General features: G+C 44.8%; 1 protein-coding gene across 3 annotated transcripts in view; it reads right to left on the bottom strand.

The window, feature by feature from the left end:
• Window positions 1–460: 460 nt before the first annotated feature.
• rhobtb4 (Rho related BTB domain containing 4) overlaps window positions 461–13,428 on the bottom strand; it is a 37,933-nt gene continuing 24,965 nt past the window's right edge. For all 3 annotated transcript variants that reach the window (XM_080852062.1, XM_080852061.1, XM_080852060.1), the window contains 7 exons: window positions 12,895–13,428; window positions 12,273–12,492; window positions 11,289–11,407; window positions 6,413–6,563; window positions 6,082–6,170; window positions 5,477–5,582; window positions 461–5,077 (listed from right to left, as the gene is read on the bottom strand). The exon at window positions 12,895–13,428 is cut by the window's right edge and continues 319 nt beyond it. In XM_080852062.1, the coding sequence (XP_080708188.1) occupies window positions 4,896–5,077; window positions 5,477–5,582; window positions 6,082–6,170; window positions 6,413–6,563; window positions 11,289–11,407; window positions 12,273–12,492; window positions 12,895–13,428 (1,401 nt within the window). In that variant the 3' untranslated portion in view covers window positions 461–4,895. The remainder of the gene's footprint in view (window positions 5,078–5,476; window positions 5,583–6,081; window positions 6,171–6,412; window positions 6,564–11,288; window positions 11,408–12,272; window positions 12,493–12,894) is intronic.

The following is a 13,428-nucleotide window of genomic DNA, read 5'->3' as shown; positions in this document are numbered from 1 at the left end:
TACTGCTCAAGATAGCATAGTTCAAGGTGGACATGGGCAGGTCATTTGAAATAGTTTGTTAAAAACGAGTGTTAGGTAGTTTGAATAAAACACACTTACACTCTGTGGCCATCGAATTTTCGACAAACATTTTTTTTAAAGGCCGCTGAGCGCAGAGAAAGAAACTAAAATAATGCAAAAAACAAAGAAGGAAGGGAAGGATTCACGGATCTCAAAGAAAAATAAATTACAATAAAGATAGGTCGGGGAAAACTTCGATCTCTGACTGTGCACTGACAGTATGACAGAAATGGGTGCATAACAAAGTAGGAGCAAAGAAAAACACGGGCATTTACACTGAGCGGTAGAGATTGCTTTGTATTGTCAACAGGCACTAAGAGGGAAGAATTCTGGAATTCTGTGGTCAGCTGCCTGCGGATATATATATATATATATATATATATATATATATATATATATATATATATATATATATATATTGGGTGTTTGTGTGTGTGAGTGAGAGAGAGAGTGTGTGTTTAAGTGTGTGTGTTCACTAACACTACATCTAAATCAAGGTCAGAGGTCTTGTTTCTGTGTTCCAGTTTTGGAAGAATTCAGGAACACGGGCAACTAAAGGCATAATCTGCTCCCTAAGGCACGTGCAACCCCAAGACCAGCCATTAGCAGGTGGTCTCTGCCCTCTTACTGACAAAGATAAAGAAGTCATACTCAGCAATATCCACAGGCTTGCCATTATATCACCCAAAATGCTTCCTGTAAGGACAGTGTATCTCATACCCAGTAATTTACAGTGTAGCAAACACATCATATAAAGCAAGAGGGATAAAAAGCAAAGGAAAAAGTTTCCTTTAAATGAATATGAACAACCTTACAATTGAGAAATATGAACAAATTAACAAATATGGTAGGTGAATATATGTCTCGAAGGACCAATCAATGATAAGATGTTCAACACTGTGTGGAGTCTGTTTTACACAAAAAGCACACAATCCCTCATCAATGCCAACCACAGCATGCAAACCCCTCGGGTTACCTCCTCCATGCACATTCCAACAGTCCACATGCATTTGTTTAAGGGATTTCATTAGTTCACTGTGTTCTTTTTCAGAGGTTTGGACAAAGCATTACTTTTCAAATACAAGTTCGGCCTTTCAGTTTTCAAATCCACTAAGTTAATACGCTGTACCACAGATTAATACATTCTTGAGAACCAGAATGACATCTCTAGCTACTAAAGAAACAAGGTCACCATCTGCAGAATGTCATCTGTCAACAAACTTGCAACCCCTATGTTTGCAAAACTTGGCATCTCTTCTCCAACACGATGTGTTGATCTATCACATTTCCACCATATTAATGTTAAAAGTAATTGCACTGTGCATAAGATTAAAATGCCCCTTTTTAATTGAGAGTGTACTACTTCCTCCCATGCAAACCGGATCATGAGAAGCTGCAACAAGTAACTAACATATTCAAGAATCATACGCCATTTCTATAGAAAGATTCTGGGGACAGTTAAATGTGTTCAGACATGAGAAAACCAATTATTTTTCAGATTTAGGATAAAATACAAAGTATATCTTCTACATGAAGAGTATGTTATAAAAGACCTCTTTTATATATAAAAAAAGAAAGAGTCTCATTTTAAAAACAGTCATTCCACGCACAAAAGAAACAGGCAAAGGTGCCTCAGAGGAGAGGGAAAAAGTGCAACTGCAATCACATACCCAAGAAAACATAGAGCATGTTCAAGGCAAGGCCAGAGTGGTCAAAGCAAGGCTATCCACCATCTTAGGCAAGCTCAACTCTGCTCCATGAACACCCTATCAAGAAGGCTACTGGGAACTCGCTACAGAGCCCGTCTGTAGCGCTATGCTAACGCTAATGCTACCACTCTACATGCTACAATTTTTTTTTATTATGAATATCTACCATGCACAATACTTACGGTATACCATTCTACACACTTTCAGGCCGTCAAATTGATTCCCTCAGAGGAAAACAAAGGCTCGGGACCAAAGGAGTGGTTTTTGAAGCAATTGGTTCTTCTGACACCACTGACCCAGGCATTAAGACGTAGCCTGTTTCCACAAGAAGAGAGGTCACATGACCTGAGCTAATCATGTCACCCTTTCCATGTGGCTTAAAAAAGAGGCAGGCACTCCTTCAGCTTACTTAAAACATTTATAGGACAGTAAAGGAGCCCTTAATTAACCACTTGAGGCACTGTTTTTTTCTACAGACAATGGGTCTTTGGGACCATTATCCTGATTCCCAGTGGGAGCTCTGGTTAGGGGCCATAGGGTTTATTTCATCAGCTGTACAAAAGGCCGATGGACAGACAGACCCAAAGTAGGGAATTTTTCTAATGGTCTCTATGGACAGTTGGGAGATGCTTGAAATAAAAATAGATATTTAAAGCTACGGTTACCCCCCAAAAAAGGTTGTTCACATTCAATGGTTGCACCTTACAGGCCAAAAGAAAGACCATGGCACCACCGATGCTAAAGTAATACGTTCAAATCTCCGGGATCCCAAGTACTGGTTCAAAATATACTTTAGGTAAGAGCCTCTACAAAATGAGCACATGTAAATGCACCACCAGGTCACTCTGAAGTTACTCAGCAGAGCAAAACATTAAAACAAAGTGAGAACACACCCAGTAAGAGTCTCAACCAAAAAACAAAACACACTGCTGAAATTTAGGGGAGAAAAACACTCTCCAAGCTAGGAAGAGACTCAAATGGCACAATATTGTACTGGACTCAGCTTGGTCAGTTTGGTTTTATACCACCTCACAACTATGGAGCACTCACAACTGAGAATTACAAGGCATCATTTTAACCTTCATTCCTTTGAGGGAAATACAGTAAGTGGAATCCCTCAAAGGTTTTCCACAAAATTAAGCTAAGGGATATTGCGTTGCTAAAAGTGTATAGTGAACTTCGTGGCCTCCATTCAATTAGGTGAGATCACATTAAAGCAACAACACGCTCTAAATCAGCATCTAAGAAGTGACCAGCAGAAAAGAGTTGATTAATGTCACACAAGGCAAGTTGGTTACTTCAGTCTTTCCAAAAATGTGCAGCTGAAAATATTACTTCCATTAATACAGGGTTAGCCAAGTCAAGAAGACTACCATGATCTAGATTTGTGTATTCCACTGGTTTGTGACCCTGATGTTGATTTTGGGGGAAGTGTTCCTTTAATGGTGTTTGAAATGTAGCAACTGAGTAAGAATTATATTTTGCTACACATGGCAGAGTGCTTCCTGTCTAGCCCTGAATGGTGGTATAGGAAGGGAAGATCTTGGAAGGTTTGACCTGCTTGAAACATCACAAGGAAGTAGTGGGTACAGGCCCTTGAGTCCTCACTCCCTCCTTAGCACATATCACATAGAGGCTTGATTCAAAATCTTAACTGCTCTTTCACACCTGTTCCAGCTCCTGATCCTCTAGACAAATGCTGGGTCTTACTTTACTTGCATTTGTTTCCAAAAATTCAGGTGAAGACCAGTGAGTCATCAGAAATGATTTAGCTTATTAACTAGCCAGTTAGCCTTAGCTAACACAGGTAGGTGTTTTGTTTTGTTATCGATGAAGTAGAAGGGAGAACAGGACTAAAAGCAGAAATGGCAGATTTTGGATCCAGCCTTACAGTTCTTTTTCAGCTCCCCTTTTAGGTTTCTGATAGACAGAAAAGAGGGGTAAGAGATGACAGGAGAAAAGGGCAGAGAGGAAAAAAAGAAATATGTCCTCTTTTTCTTTTTTGGTTTCCGGCAGAAAAAAAATGGGTTAAGTGGATTTTCATAATAAAAAGTAAGATGAGTCAGGTCAATAGTCTAGATCTTACACAGATACTGTTAACTGAGAAAAGCTCAACGCAGATTCTGTTGAACCTGTGTTTCAGTTCTTCTAACTGTTCCTTAAACAAACATACACAAAACAAAAAAAATATTCACAGTGTAATGGAGGTGATACTGCCTCTGGTTGGTTGGGGTAAATGGGTGATCCAGCAGGTAGCGTCCATGATCCAGAAAAACAATGGGTGAGGGAAAAAAAGGGGTTAAATACATCAGTGGCAGTGGTTGAATAGCCCTCATCTCCAGCATTGCCATTAAGTGTCTCAGGTGGGTTTGGTTAAGCATGTTAAGTCTCAGAAAAGATGGGCTTCAATTCTCTTTGGTGCTCGAGGCAGTCTGGGTGAGGGTTTTTAAATTAAAATGTTCCTTTCTTTCCTGGTGGTCATAATCTCAAGTGTAGCGCTTCTCTGAGATAAACTGTGGGGGTTGTGGGTGGAGAATATCATTAGGGGGCAGGGGTTGTAAGGTTTTCACAGCAGACAGTCAGCCAGGCAGTAGCATGGACACAAATACGCATGCACACTATCTGCGGCTTGGTTCGGTTTGAAAGGAAAAGGCAGCTCATACCCATGTCTGTTTGTTTGTTTGTTTGTTTGTTCATGATTTCTCCTAAGGGGCTTTGGGTTAGTCTCTAACCTCTCCTGTTTGCACACACACACACACAAACACACAAACATTCACAAACAGGCGCCATGAGGCGGCAGGCGTGCTGTAAGCAAGCCTCACGGCCCCAGCTGCAGTCGGTCTCCCTCACTGTCTGAGCAGCAGAGGTACTGCTGCCGCTGCTGGATGAAGAACTGCCCCTGAGCTGCCCCAGAGGCATATGCGTCCCATGGCAGGCTAGACATAATGGCCGGCCTCACGCAGTGGAGCGTTGCATAGCCGACTTTACAGACCATCACACAGACACACCAGGGGGAGGATGAACTGGTGGCAAGGCTGCACCTCCAGGCTGTGGGTTGGGTCGATCAACTTGGTGGAGGAGGAGGGGGATGACAAGGAGGAAGAGAGCCGGGGTGGTGTTTTTTTTTCAGGAGATGTGAGAGGTGGAGGGCGCTGGATGCTTCCAGAAGCACCAGCCTCTCTTGGTGTTTTGCTTGCGCAGGAGCTCCTCCTCGCGCTCACGCTCCTTCTGCGAGCGCTTGTAGCGGTCCTCCTCCTTCAGGAACCAGACGGGCGGCCAGCGCTGCTTCTCAAAGTGCTTCTGGTTCTCTGCAGAGACAGAGAGACGCAGACAGACACAGAGATAGAATAGTTTCAAAATTCACAAATCAAGGAAACACGATTCGCAAATGTATGTGTGTATGGTACCACCATAGTTCATATACAAGTATGAATTATTAACAGATAAAGTATAATTATCAGCAAAAGGTCTTGATAAGCTAAATCGGGTGTGTTCAGCTAATCAACACTGCCACTGAAAAGTTCTGTTGGGTGTGCAGAGCAAGGACAGATGGAGAACAGGCAGAGTGGAGTGAGGGGGGTTGGGGGGGGGGGGGGCTGGGTGTTGGGGGCTGGAGGAAGAATGAGAAGCACTGCTTGAAAAAAAAATGAAGGAGACGGACCCCTGCAGCCCAACATCAAGCATCACACCTCCAGCAGCCCGCATACCTGGCGACATGTTCTTCATTTCTTTGGGGAACTTGCGACACACGCTGTTGTAGTTGGTGCAGATGTGATGCAGGCACCATACTGATAGCTGCTTTGCGTTGTGGAACTGCAAAGACACAGACAGAGAAGCCCCATCATTAAATGGGATGAACAAATACTCTCTGACAGATCAGAGAGAAACAAATACAAAGGCTTTTTTTCTGACTGTACAGACATGCCAGAAAATACTTAACGACAGTGTAAAGGGAACTAAATGGTCTCTGGGGAGTAAGATAAAAATAGAAATAGACAAAAAAAAAAGCCTTTGAATTAATGTCAGCTTCACAAATCTGAGGCGAAGCAACATAAAATGATGTGAAAAAGGTCCCTGCTTTTAAAATTCTGTTCTGTTAAATGCTAAATGCAAATTTCTTCCATATAATTACTACCACCAAGAAGTATCATAAAAAGTATCATTAACACTCTGATAAGTCAAAAGATAACCAAATTATTGCAGGAAAAGAACTTTGAATACACATAATAAAAATGTGTACACATCCAGTGAGGAACATCGGAGGAGAGTTTTTGTTTGAAGTGATATATTGTGTATCTCTTGAATCTCCCACCTGAGCCCTCTCCAGGTAAGCGAGCACCTGTCCATCAATGTCAACCCCCTTCACAGCCACGTGCAGCAGGTCATCTACGGCATGCTGCTCTGTGGGACAGAAAACAACAGCACGTCAACTTCCTGTATAGCTGGATGTGTTAATGCTCTTTCGATACACCAAATATTCTACTCTTCTAATCTCCTATCACTATGATGTCAAACACATCGGCACACACTGAAACAGTGCAATGGATCTGAACAAATGGGTGGCGAGTCCACATGGCTACGTTTAGGCTTGATTTCCACCTTGATCACATGAGATTTGATTTCGACTCTGAAGGAGAGCGTACCTGTGAGAGCCACCAGGCGGGGGAGACACAGGCGGTTGGCCAGGACGATCAGCTCCAGAGGCTCAAGGTCGGGGCTGGGAGTCAGCAGCCCGCAGTACAGATACTCCAGCACCGCCCGCATACACGCCACATCAGTGTTAGGAATCGCCACCTGACGAGAGGAGGAGAGAGAGAGAGAGAGAGACAAGGTTAGAGAGAGAGAGAGAGTGAAGAGGAAATGAAGACAGAAATAAAGACACAGAGACAATGAGCGTGAAACAAAGAAGGTGAGAGAGAGAGAGAGAGAGAGAAAGAGAAAGAGACACAGAGATATAAATGAGCGTGTAGTTTACAAGACAGATCATGTTAAGCATTAGTAGTTATTAAGTCTTAACTGGTATGCTGTTACTTCGCACGCCTAACAACTCTGGTGTCATTAGAGTTTGGGCATCCTTAATGCAGGACAGGGCTCAGTGAAGGCATTCTGCTCTTACTGTAAATACATCTGCAATGACCCTCTCATCTGGCCAGAGATAAAAGGCTCTGTGAGGGGCCTGCCTCATGACGTCTCCTAACCTCAAAGCACTGCAAAGATCAGATTGCAGGATTAGTCTGTGAGATAGAGGGAGAGTGTGTGTGTGTGTGTGTGTGTAGGTTGTGGAGACGGCTGGTCAAGGCAGGGAGCAAAGCAACACATCACAGCAGGTTCACGCTCTGTTCCACCATCCCCAAAATACCCAAGCTACAAGAAAACAGAGAGAGAAAGAGAGAGAAAGACAGAGAGAGAGAGAAGAAAGAGAGAGAGAGAGAGAGACAGATCGAGAGAAGAAAGTGTGAGACAGAAAGATCCAGTAACCCTCAGAGGCCTCGTGACATCATACACCCCACTCTCATCCTATTCAAACACACCCCTGTCCCTTTCCAAAAACACCCCCGTTTCACAAATAACTGAGTGTCTGCAATGCCAGCGGGTAAAGAGGGTAGTCTGTTCTCATCCAGCTTGGCCCCATAGACAAGCAAACAAAGGCACACTTATTCCCACTGCCCGAAGCAGCCAAAGAATTACGATTTCAACAGGGACCCAAGAAAGAGAGAAAGAGAGAGGGAAACAGAGAGAGAGTGAGAGATAAATAGAGAGTGAGAGAGAAATAGAGAGAGTGAGAGATAAATAGAGAGTGAGAGAGAAATAGAGAGAGTGAGAGATAAATAGAGAGTGAGAGAGAAATAGAGAGAGTGAGAGATAAATAGAGAGTGAGAGAGAAATAGAGAGAGTGAGAGAGAGAAATAGAGAGAGAGAGAGAAATAGAGAGAGTGAGAGAGAGAAAATGAGACAGAGAGAAATAGAGAGAGTGAGAAAGACTGCAGTGGTGGGAATGCAGAACCATGGTTTCGCTCACCTCACACACTCGATTCATAACAACACACACACACACTCTGTCTTTTTCTTGTTGCATGCACATACACACTCACACATGCACATATACTCACTCCACTCACAAGCACACATTCTACGTCTTGCTTTGCACTCACTCACAGGCGCGCGCGCGCACACACACACACACACACACACACACACACACACACACACATAGATTCACTTTTAGACATGAAATTGATAAGAACAGACACACACACACATAGATTCACTTTTAGACATGAAATTGATAAGAACACACACACACACACACACACACACAAGCATCTACAAACTAGCAGAATTTCTAGAATTTAAGGGCCTCTGTGTTAATAAGTGAACTCTGTGGGTTAACCGCAGCTGAAGAAAAAACGGTTCCTAAGAGTTCACTGACTTCCTTTCCCATCAGTACAGCATTCAGTGGAACAGGAAGAGTGAAGCAGAAACCTTACATCAAACAGCTGTTGCTTCACTGTTTCACACACACACACACACACACACACACACACACACACACACACACACACACACACACACACACACACACACACACACACACACACACACACACACACACACACACACACACACACACACACACACACACACACACACACACAAACAAACACCCACACTGCCACACACAAGATGAGGACCCGGATGAGGAAGTCGTGGCTGAGGATGCTTTGTAGGGATGACATTACAAACACATGCATACAAACACACACACACACATACACACACACACACACACTGAAAGGGTCCTTCAGAAGTCTCTGGGATGCCTTTCAACTGCCCGTCTACCAACCAATTACCAAAATGTCAGCTCATGGGTGACCCATAATTACCCCTGAAAGGTCAGAGTGAAGACAATTCACCAGGCAGACGGGGGAGGAGGGAGGGCATGGGGGAGAGACCTCAAAGCCAGGGCTTCGCTGCAGGGGGAAGCACTGCAATAGAGCTCGCCTCCAGGCTTCCATCCCCACAGATGTGTTTGTGCATACAGGAAGGTGGGATAACAAAAGAAGACATGCAGATTTGGTAGAACACTGACTTTGACAGTAAAGATGAGGGAGAGAGAGAGGGAGGGAAAGAGAGAGAGAGAGAGAGAGAGAGAGAGAGAGAGAGAGAGAGAGAGAGAGAGGTGGACGGAGGGAGAGATGCTGAGAAACATATGCCCATATCACAGCACAATCTCGCCTCCATTCACTGTCCAGACTCTCACTTCCTGTTTCACTTAATTAATTTGCAGTGAGAAACTGTCAGTGCTCCATCTGACAAACATCATGTGCTTTCAGACTGGTTGTGTTTGCATGCTGTATACCAAACAAGTCACTACAATATGAAATCTTAATCATGGTAAAACCTTGGGTTTAAATATAAAAGTGTTTCTACAGCAAAATCATCTCGTCCTTCTTAACATCCTAATGTTCCACAGTCAAATGTAAACAGGAGAGAGAGAGAGAGCGAGAGAGAGAGTGATAGATGGAGAAAGAAAGGGGAAGTTGAAAGACATGAAAAAAACGAGGCTAAAAAGTACCTGAATGACAGCTTGGAACAACACTGCAAACAATAGGACATTTCAGCCAATGACAGTCATAATTGTACTGTCTGAGGTGAAAGAACTGTCACTCTCCACTACCTCACAGAAATGCTGTTTACAGGCCGAGAGCACACTGGCAGGCCTTGGCACCTATAAATAGGCCATCCCCTCCATGGCAGTTTACAGCCGAATACATTTGTACCAAACAAGGTGACAGCCTCTGTCTGGGTGGCACAGCACCAGTTGGGAGGACAATGACTCAACGTTGCCCACTCTAATGAGGTCTGCACACAGATTTGCTTTTTATTGTGCCAATCTTTCAACATGGCACACTTTTTTTCACCAATGCAGTATATATATTTTGTAATGCAGTATATTTTATATAAAATTCCTGCAAGATTGAATGTGCCCCCACCCCCCTTCAATAATTAGCTAACTTCCGCTTTCCACACATCTGATGATAATGACATAAGAGAAATGACCCAACTCACTCAGGCTTGACACATATCACCTCAGCTGGAGCAGATCCTTTCGCATCCTTCAGATCCTCTCTGTGTAACTTCGGTTGTTTGTGCTATTATAGTCAACACAAGCTTCTACTACAGACATCTCTCTCATCCCTTGAAAAAACCCAAATCCTGGTAATCTTGCACCAGTGCCAGTGGTGACGATGGTTACCGTCTGCCATTGCTGCTTCTGCCACCAGAGACAGTCAAGTGATGGTTTTGAGGCCCATGGCCCACCCTGAGCACTTCGCCACTAGTCCCGGTTCACACTCAGCCTCGCCAGACTCTCCCTCCCTCCATCCCTCCCTCAGCTGTTCTCGCTGCACACAACAAAGTCCAGCCAAACAGTGGCTAGAGCTCATTCCCAAAAGATCACCTAATCGGAGAGGTGCTGCTCTGGGAACGTAATGGTTGGCTTGAATCCCTACTGCTGCTACCTCTTAGGGTTAGACTGCTCCAGACCGCCACATGGTTACAGAGAACAGCCGCGGCAGGAATTCTGACCTGCATATTTGATCTATCCCATTCCTACGCGCCCTGATAAGACTTTTGTGTCCTGTGCAGTGTGACTCTCACGTCATCCTCACTCTGCCATCTGTTCCTCTTAACATGATGATGGCTGTAAGTGAGGTGCTGTAGGACTGCCTCTAATACAGTTGTGGCTGGGGGAGAATTTTTTTAAATTTGTATTATCATTATTGTGTACATACATGTCCTGATAAGGCATGGCTGGACCAGAGATCCGCTGTGTGCAGGCAGGAAATGACACAGACTAACAGTCTGGGGACCCTAGGGGGTCCAATCATTTCCTGTTTTTGCAGTGTAAGGCATCGCGAAAGAGCAGCAGCACCTTTTCAGAGGACGCCAGTGAAGACAGTCTCATCTGTGTGTTCCACTTCCAGTTCATATCTTACCAGCTGTCACTAAGTTAGTGACACAATGCAAAGAAAATCATGTTTTCATCAGTAGTGACTTCAACATTCCCCAACTTCAGCTTCCTTAACAGCGAGTCCTTAAGAAGCTGGACGTGTTGAAGCTCGTCTCCTCAGTTTCTGACAATCTGATGTATATAGCACCACATGGGTGTGTGTGTGTGTGTGTTGGCTTATTTTGGGGAAAGAGGCCACCACATACATATGCATGCAGTGCTCCTCTGTGTTCTTCTATGTAGGTCACGGCCCACAGCACCCACTCCCCAATCCTCTTCTCATTCCGCTCTACCTGTCTTGTGCTTTTACTTGCAATCTGTTCACAGGGCTGCAGACATATCTTGTACTGACCTCATTCCTGTGCCACATATCCTCCAGACTGACTCTTTTCACATGCTTTGAGAGGATGCTAAGTACACTTTAAGGCAAAGATACATGACCAAAGTTCCAAGTTCAAATGGTGTTCGTAGGCCAAGATTTTATTTTATTTTGGTTATCTGCTCACCTCCTCTATGTAGCTCTCCATGAAGGAGCCACGGAACATGGCCGCCATCCAGTCGCAGCTCGAGATGAGCAGGGGCTTATGGGCCGGCAGGAAGCCGTCGTCCAACCGAAACACCACATCTGAAACCGAAGGGGGAAAAGAGCAGACATCTCGGCGTGTGTCACAGAGTTGGGGGCTACGGAGGGGGGAGACAGACAAACAAGACAGACAGACAAGACAGACAGACAGACAGACAGACAGAAAGAGACAAACGGGAAGACAAATACACAGACAGACACATGAATAAATTGACAGGGTGAGGACTATTAATAGACAGCGAAAAGGAGAGGAGAACTCGGCAATTACTGAGCTCGAGAAAAGCCGAGTGAGCAGAGACAGCCGTGGCGAAGACTTGGTTTCAAAGCACCACAGGCCAGCAGCCATTTTGTGTATATGAACTATGCTAGCTAGGATAGCGATTAAAATACACCAGAACTGAAGGAACAGGAGGTAGTGAATACTGAACAGATAATTCAGTGAAAAAGAATAGAAGATAGCAATTAGCGAGAAGTTTTGGTTTACCCAACTCTACTCTAAAATACCTAGTTAGTTAGACTATAGCATCTGATAAGAGGAGCCAGAGTATAGATGACTGAGGAAAGACATTTAACAAACATGCAAACAACACAAAATGCACACAAAACATGGGATGTCAAGGTAGGAGATCACATAAAACAAGCAGACAAAACACCAGACAATAAACACACAAGACACCAACAACACTCACAGACAGTTACTGCTGAAATGGTATGAAATTAATCCATACAATACATTTTGCAACCCTCCATTTTTAACTGAAACATCCAAAATGATTGCACCTGCGCCATATATAATAGCATATATGCTTGTGGCGTTTGAGATGCAGCAAGGCTGAAGACCACTGCAGGGACACTATGGGCTAGCAGTCCAGATTGCCTGAAGAGAAAGGATGTTGGCGAATCATACCAGCGAAAGTGCCCTTGCTAAGGCACTCTTTGATGCGGTTAGCCCGTCGCACGTGGAAGGCCTTGGTGATCTCCTGGTTCATGAAGCTCTCATGGTTGAGTACGTTGGCCACCATCATGCGCAGGTCAAACACCTCCAGCAGCTCAGCGATGGTGGCCACCTGCATCAGGTCCCCACGGCCCTCGTCCAGATTGCCTGTGTATAAATACTGTAGCACCGCCTGGGAGGAGAAAGAAAGAAGAGAGTTTCAATGGACACCCTCTTTCAAATCTTTCTGTTTTACGGTAATGTTTGAAATGTTTCAAATTACAGGTATTGAACAGTGGACAGTTAAAAAATGTGTTGCGTTTAGAGGGTAAGTAGTTTTAAAAAATGCCAAAATGTGTCAGAAAAGGACACTTTCCTATCATTTCTAGTTGTGGCATCCAGTTAGCAAAAAAAACTGTGTGTGAATGGAAGTGAATCTGGGATCATGAATCTGGTGCATTCACATCATTCACAAAGACTTCCAACCTCTCAGCTTCTAAACAATTCATCTAGTGTTGAGCACAACTTCTCCAGAGGCTGTGATGAACATCGTATGCCAGTGGTCAAATTAACTTAAGCAGTATTGTCTCTTTACCTGAAAGGGTTCCTCCTGAATAAGGCTGTCCATAGAGACCACAGTCATGATTCGTGGCAATCCCGTCTTTGGGTCGTCAACGTGCTCCAGACACACCCCAAGGAAGCCCCTCCCCCAGCACATTAGGGCTCGTCCAGTGCCCATGGCCCCCGAGGGTGTGCCCTGTCCCCAGGCAGGGAGTGCGTTATCACTCTGGGAAGTCCTGAGAGAGCCCTGCTCGAGCAGGAGAGGACGCCTGGAGTGCCGCGTGCCCCCGTCGCCCTCCTTGTCAATGTCCAGGCTCTTGGTGCGCCCGGCCTGCTCTTTGGCTCCTCGTCTGCTCTGCTCTTCTTCCTCTCCTCCTCCTCCTCCCTCCATCTGCTCCTCTCCTCCCTCATGCTCCACCCCGTCCCCTCCTGCTCCTCCTCCCCCTGCTGCCGCTGTTCCACCACCCAGGCTCATGGTGAAGAGGTCGTAAAACTTGGAGCAGGAGGTGGCCAGGTAGACCTTGTGGGCGAAGACACGTATGCTGCCGCCCTGCAGGAGGAAAAGCAC

This window comes from Sprattus sprattus (assembly GCF_963457725.1).
Source record: "Sprattus sprattus genome assembly, chromosome: 15".
NCBI classification, from domain to species: domain Eukaryota; kingdom Metazoa; phylum Chordata; class Actinopteri; order Clupeiformes; family Clupeidae; genus Sprattus; species Sprattus sprattus.
This window is presented reverse-complemented; position numbering and strand designations above follow the sequence as displayed.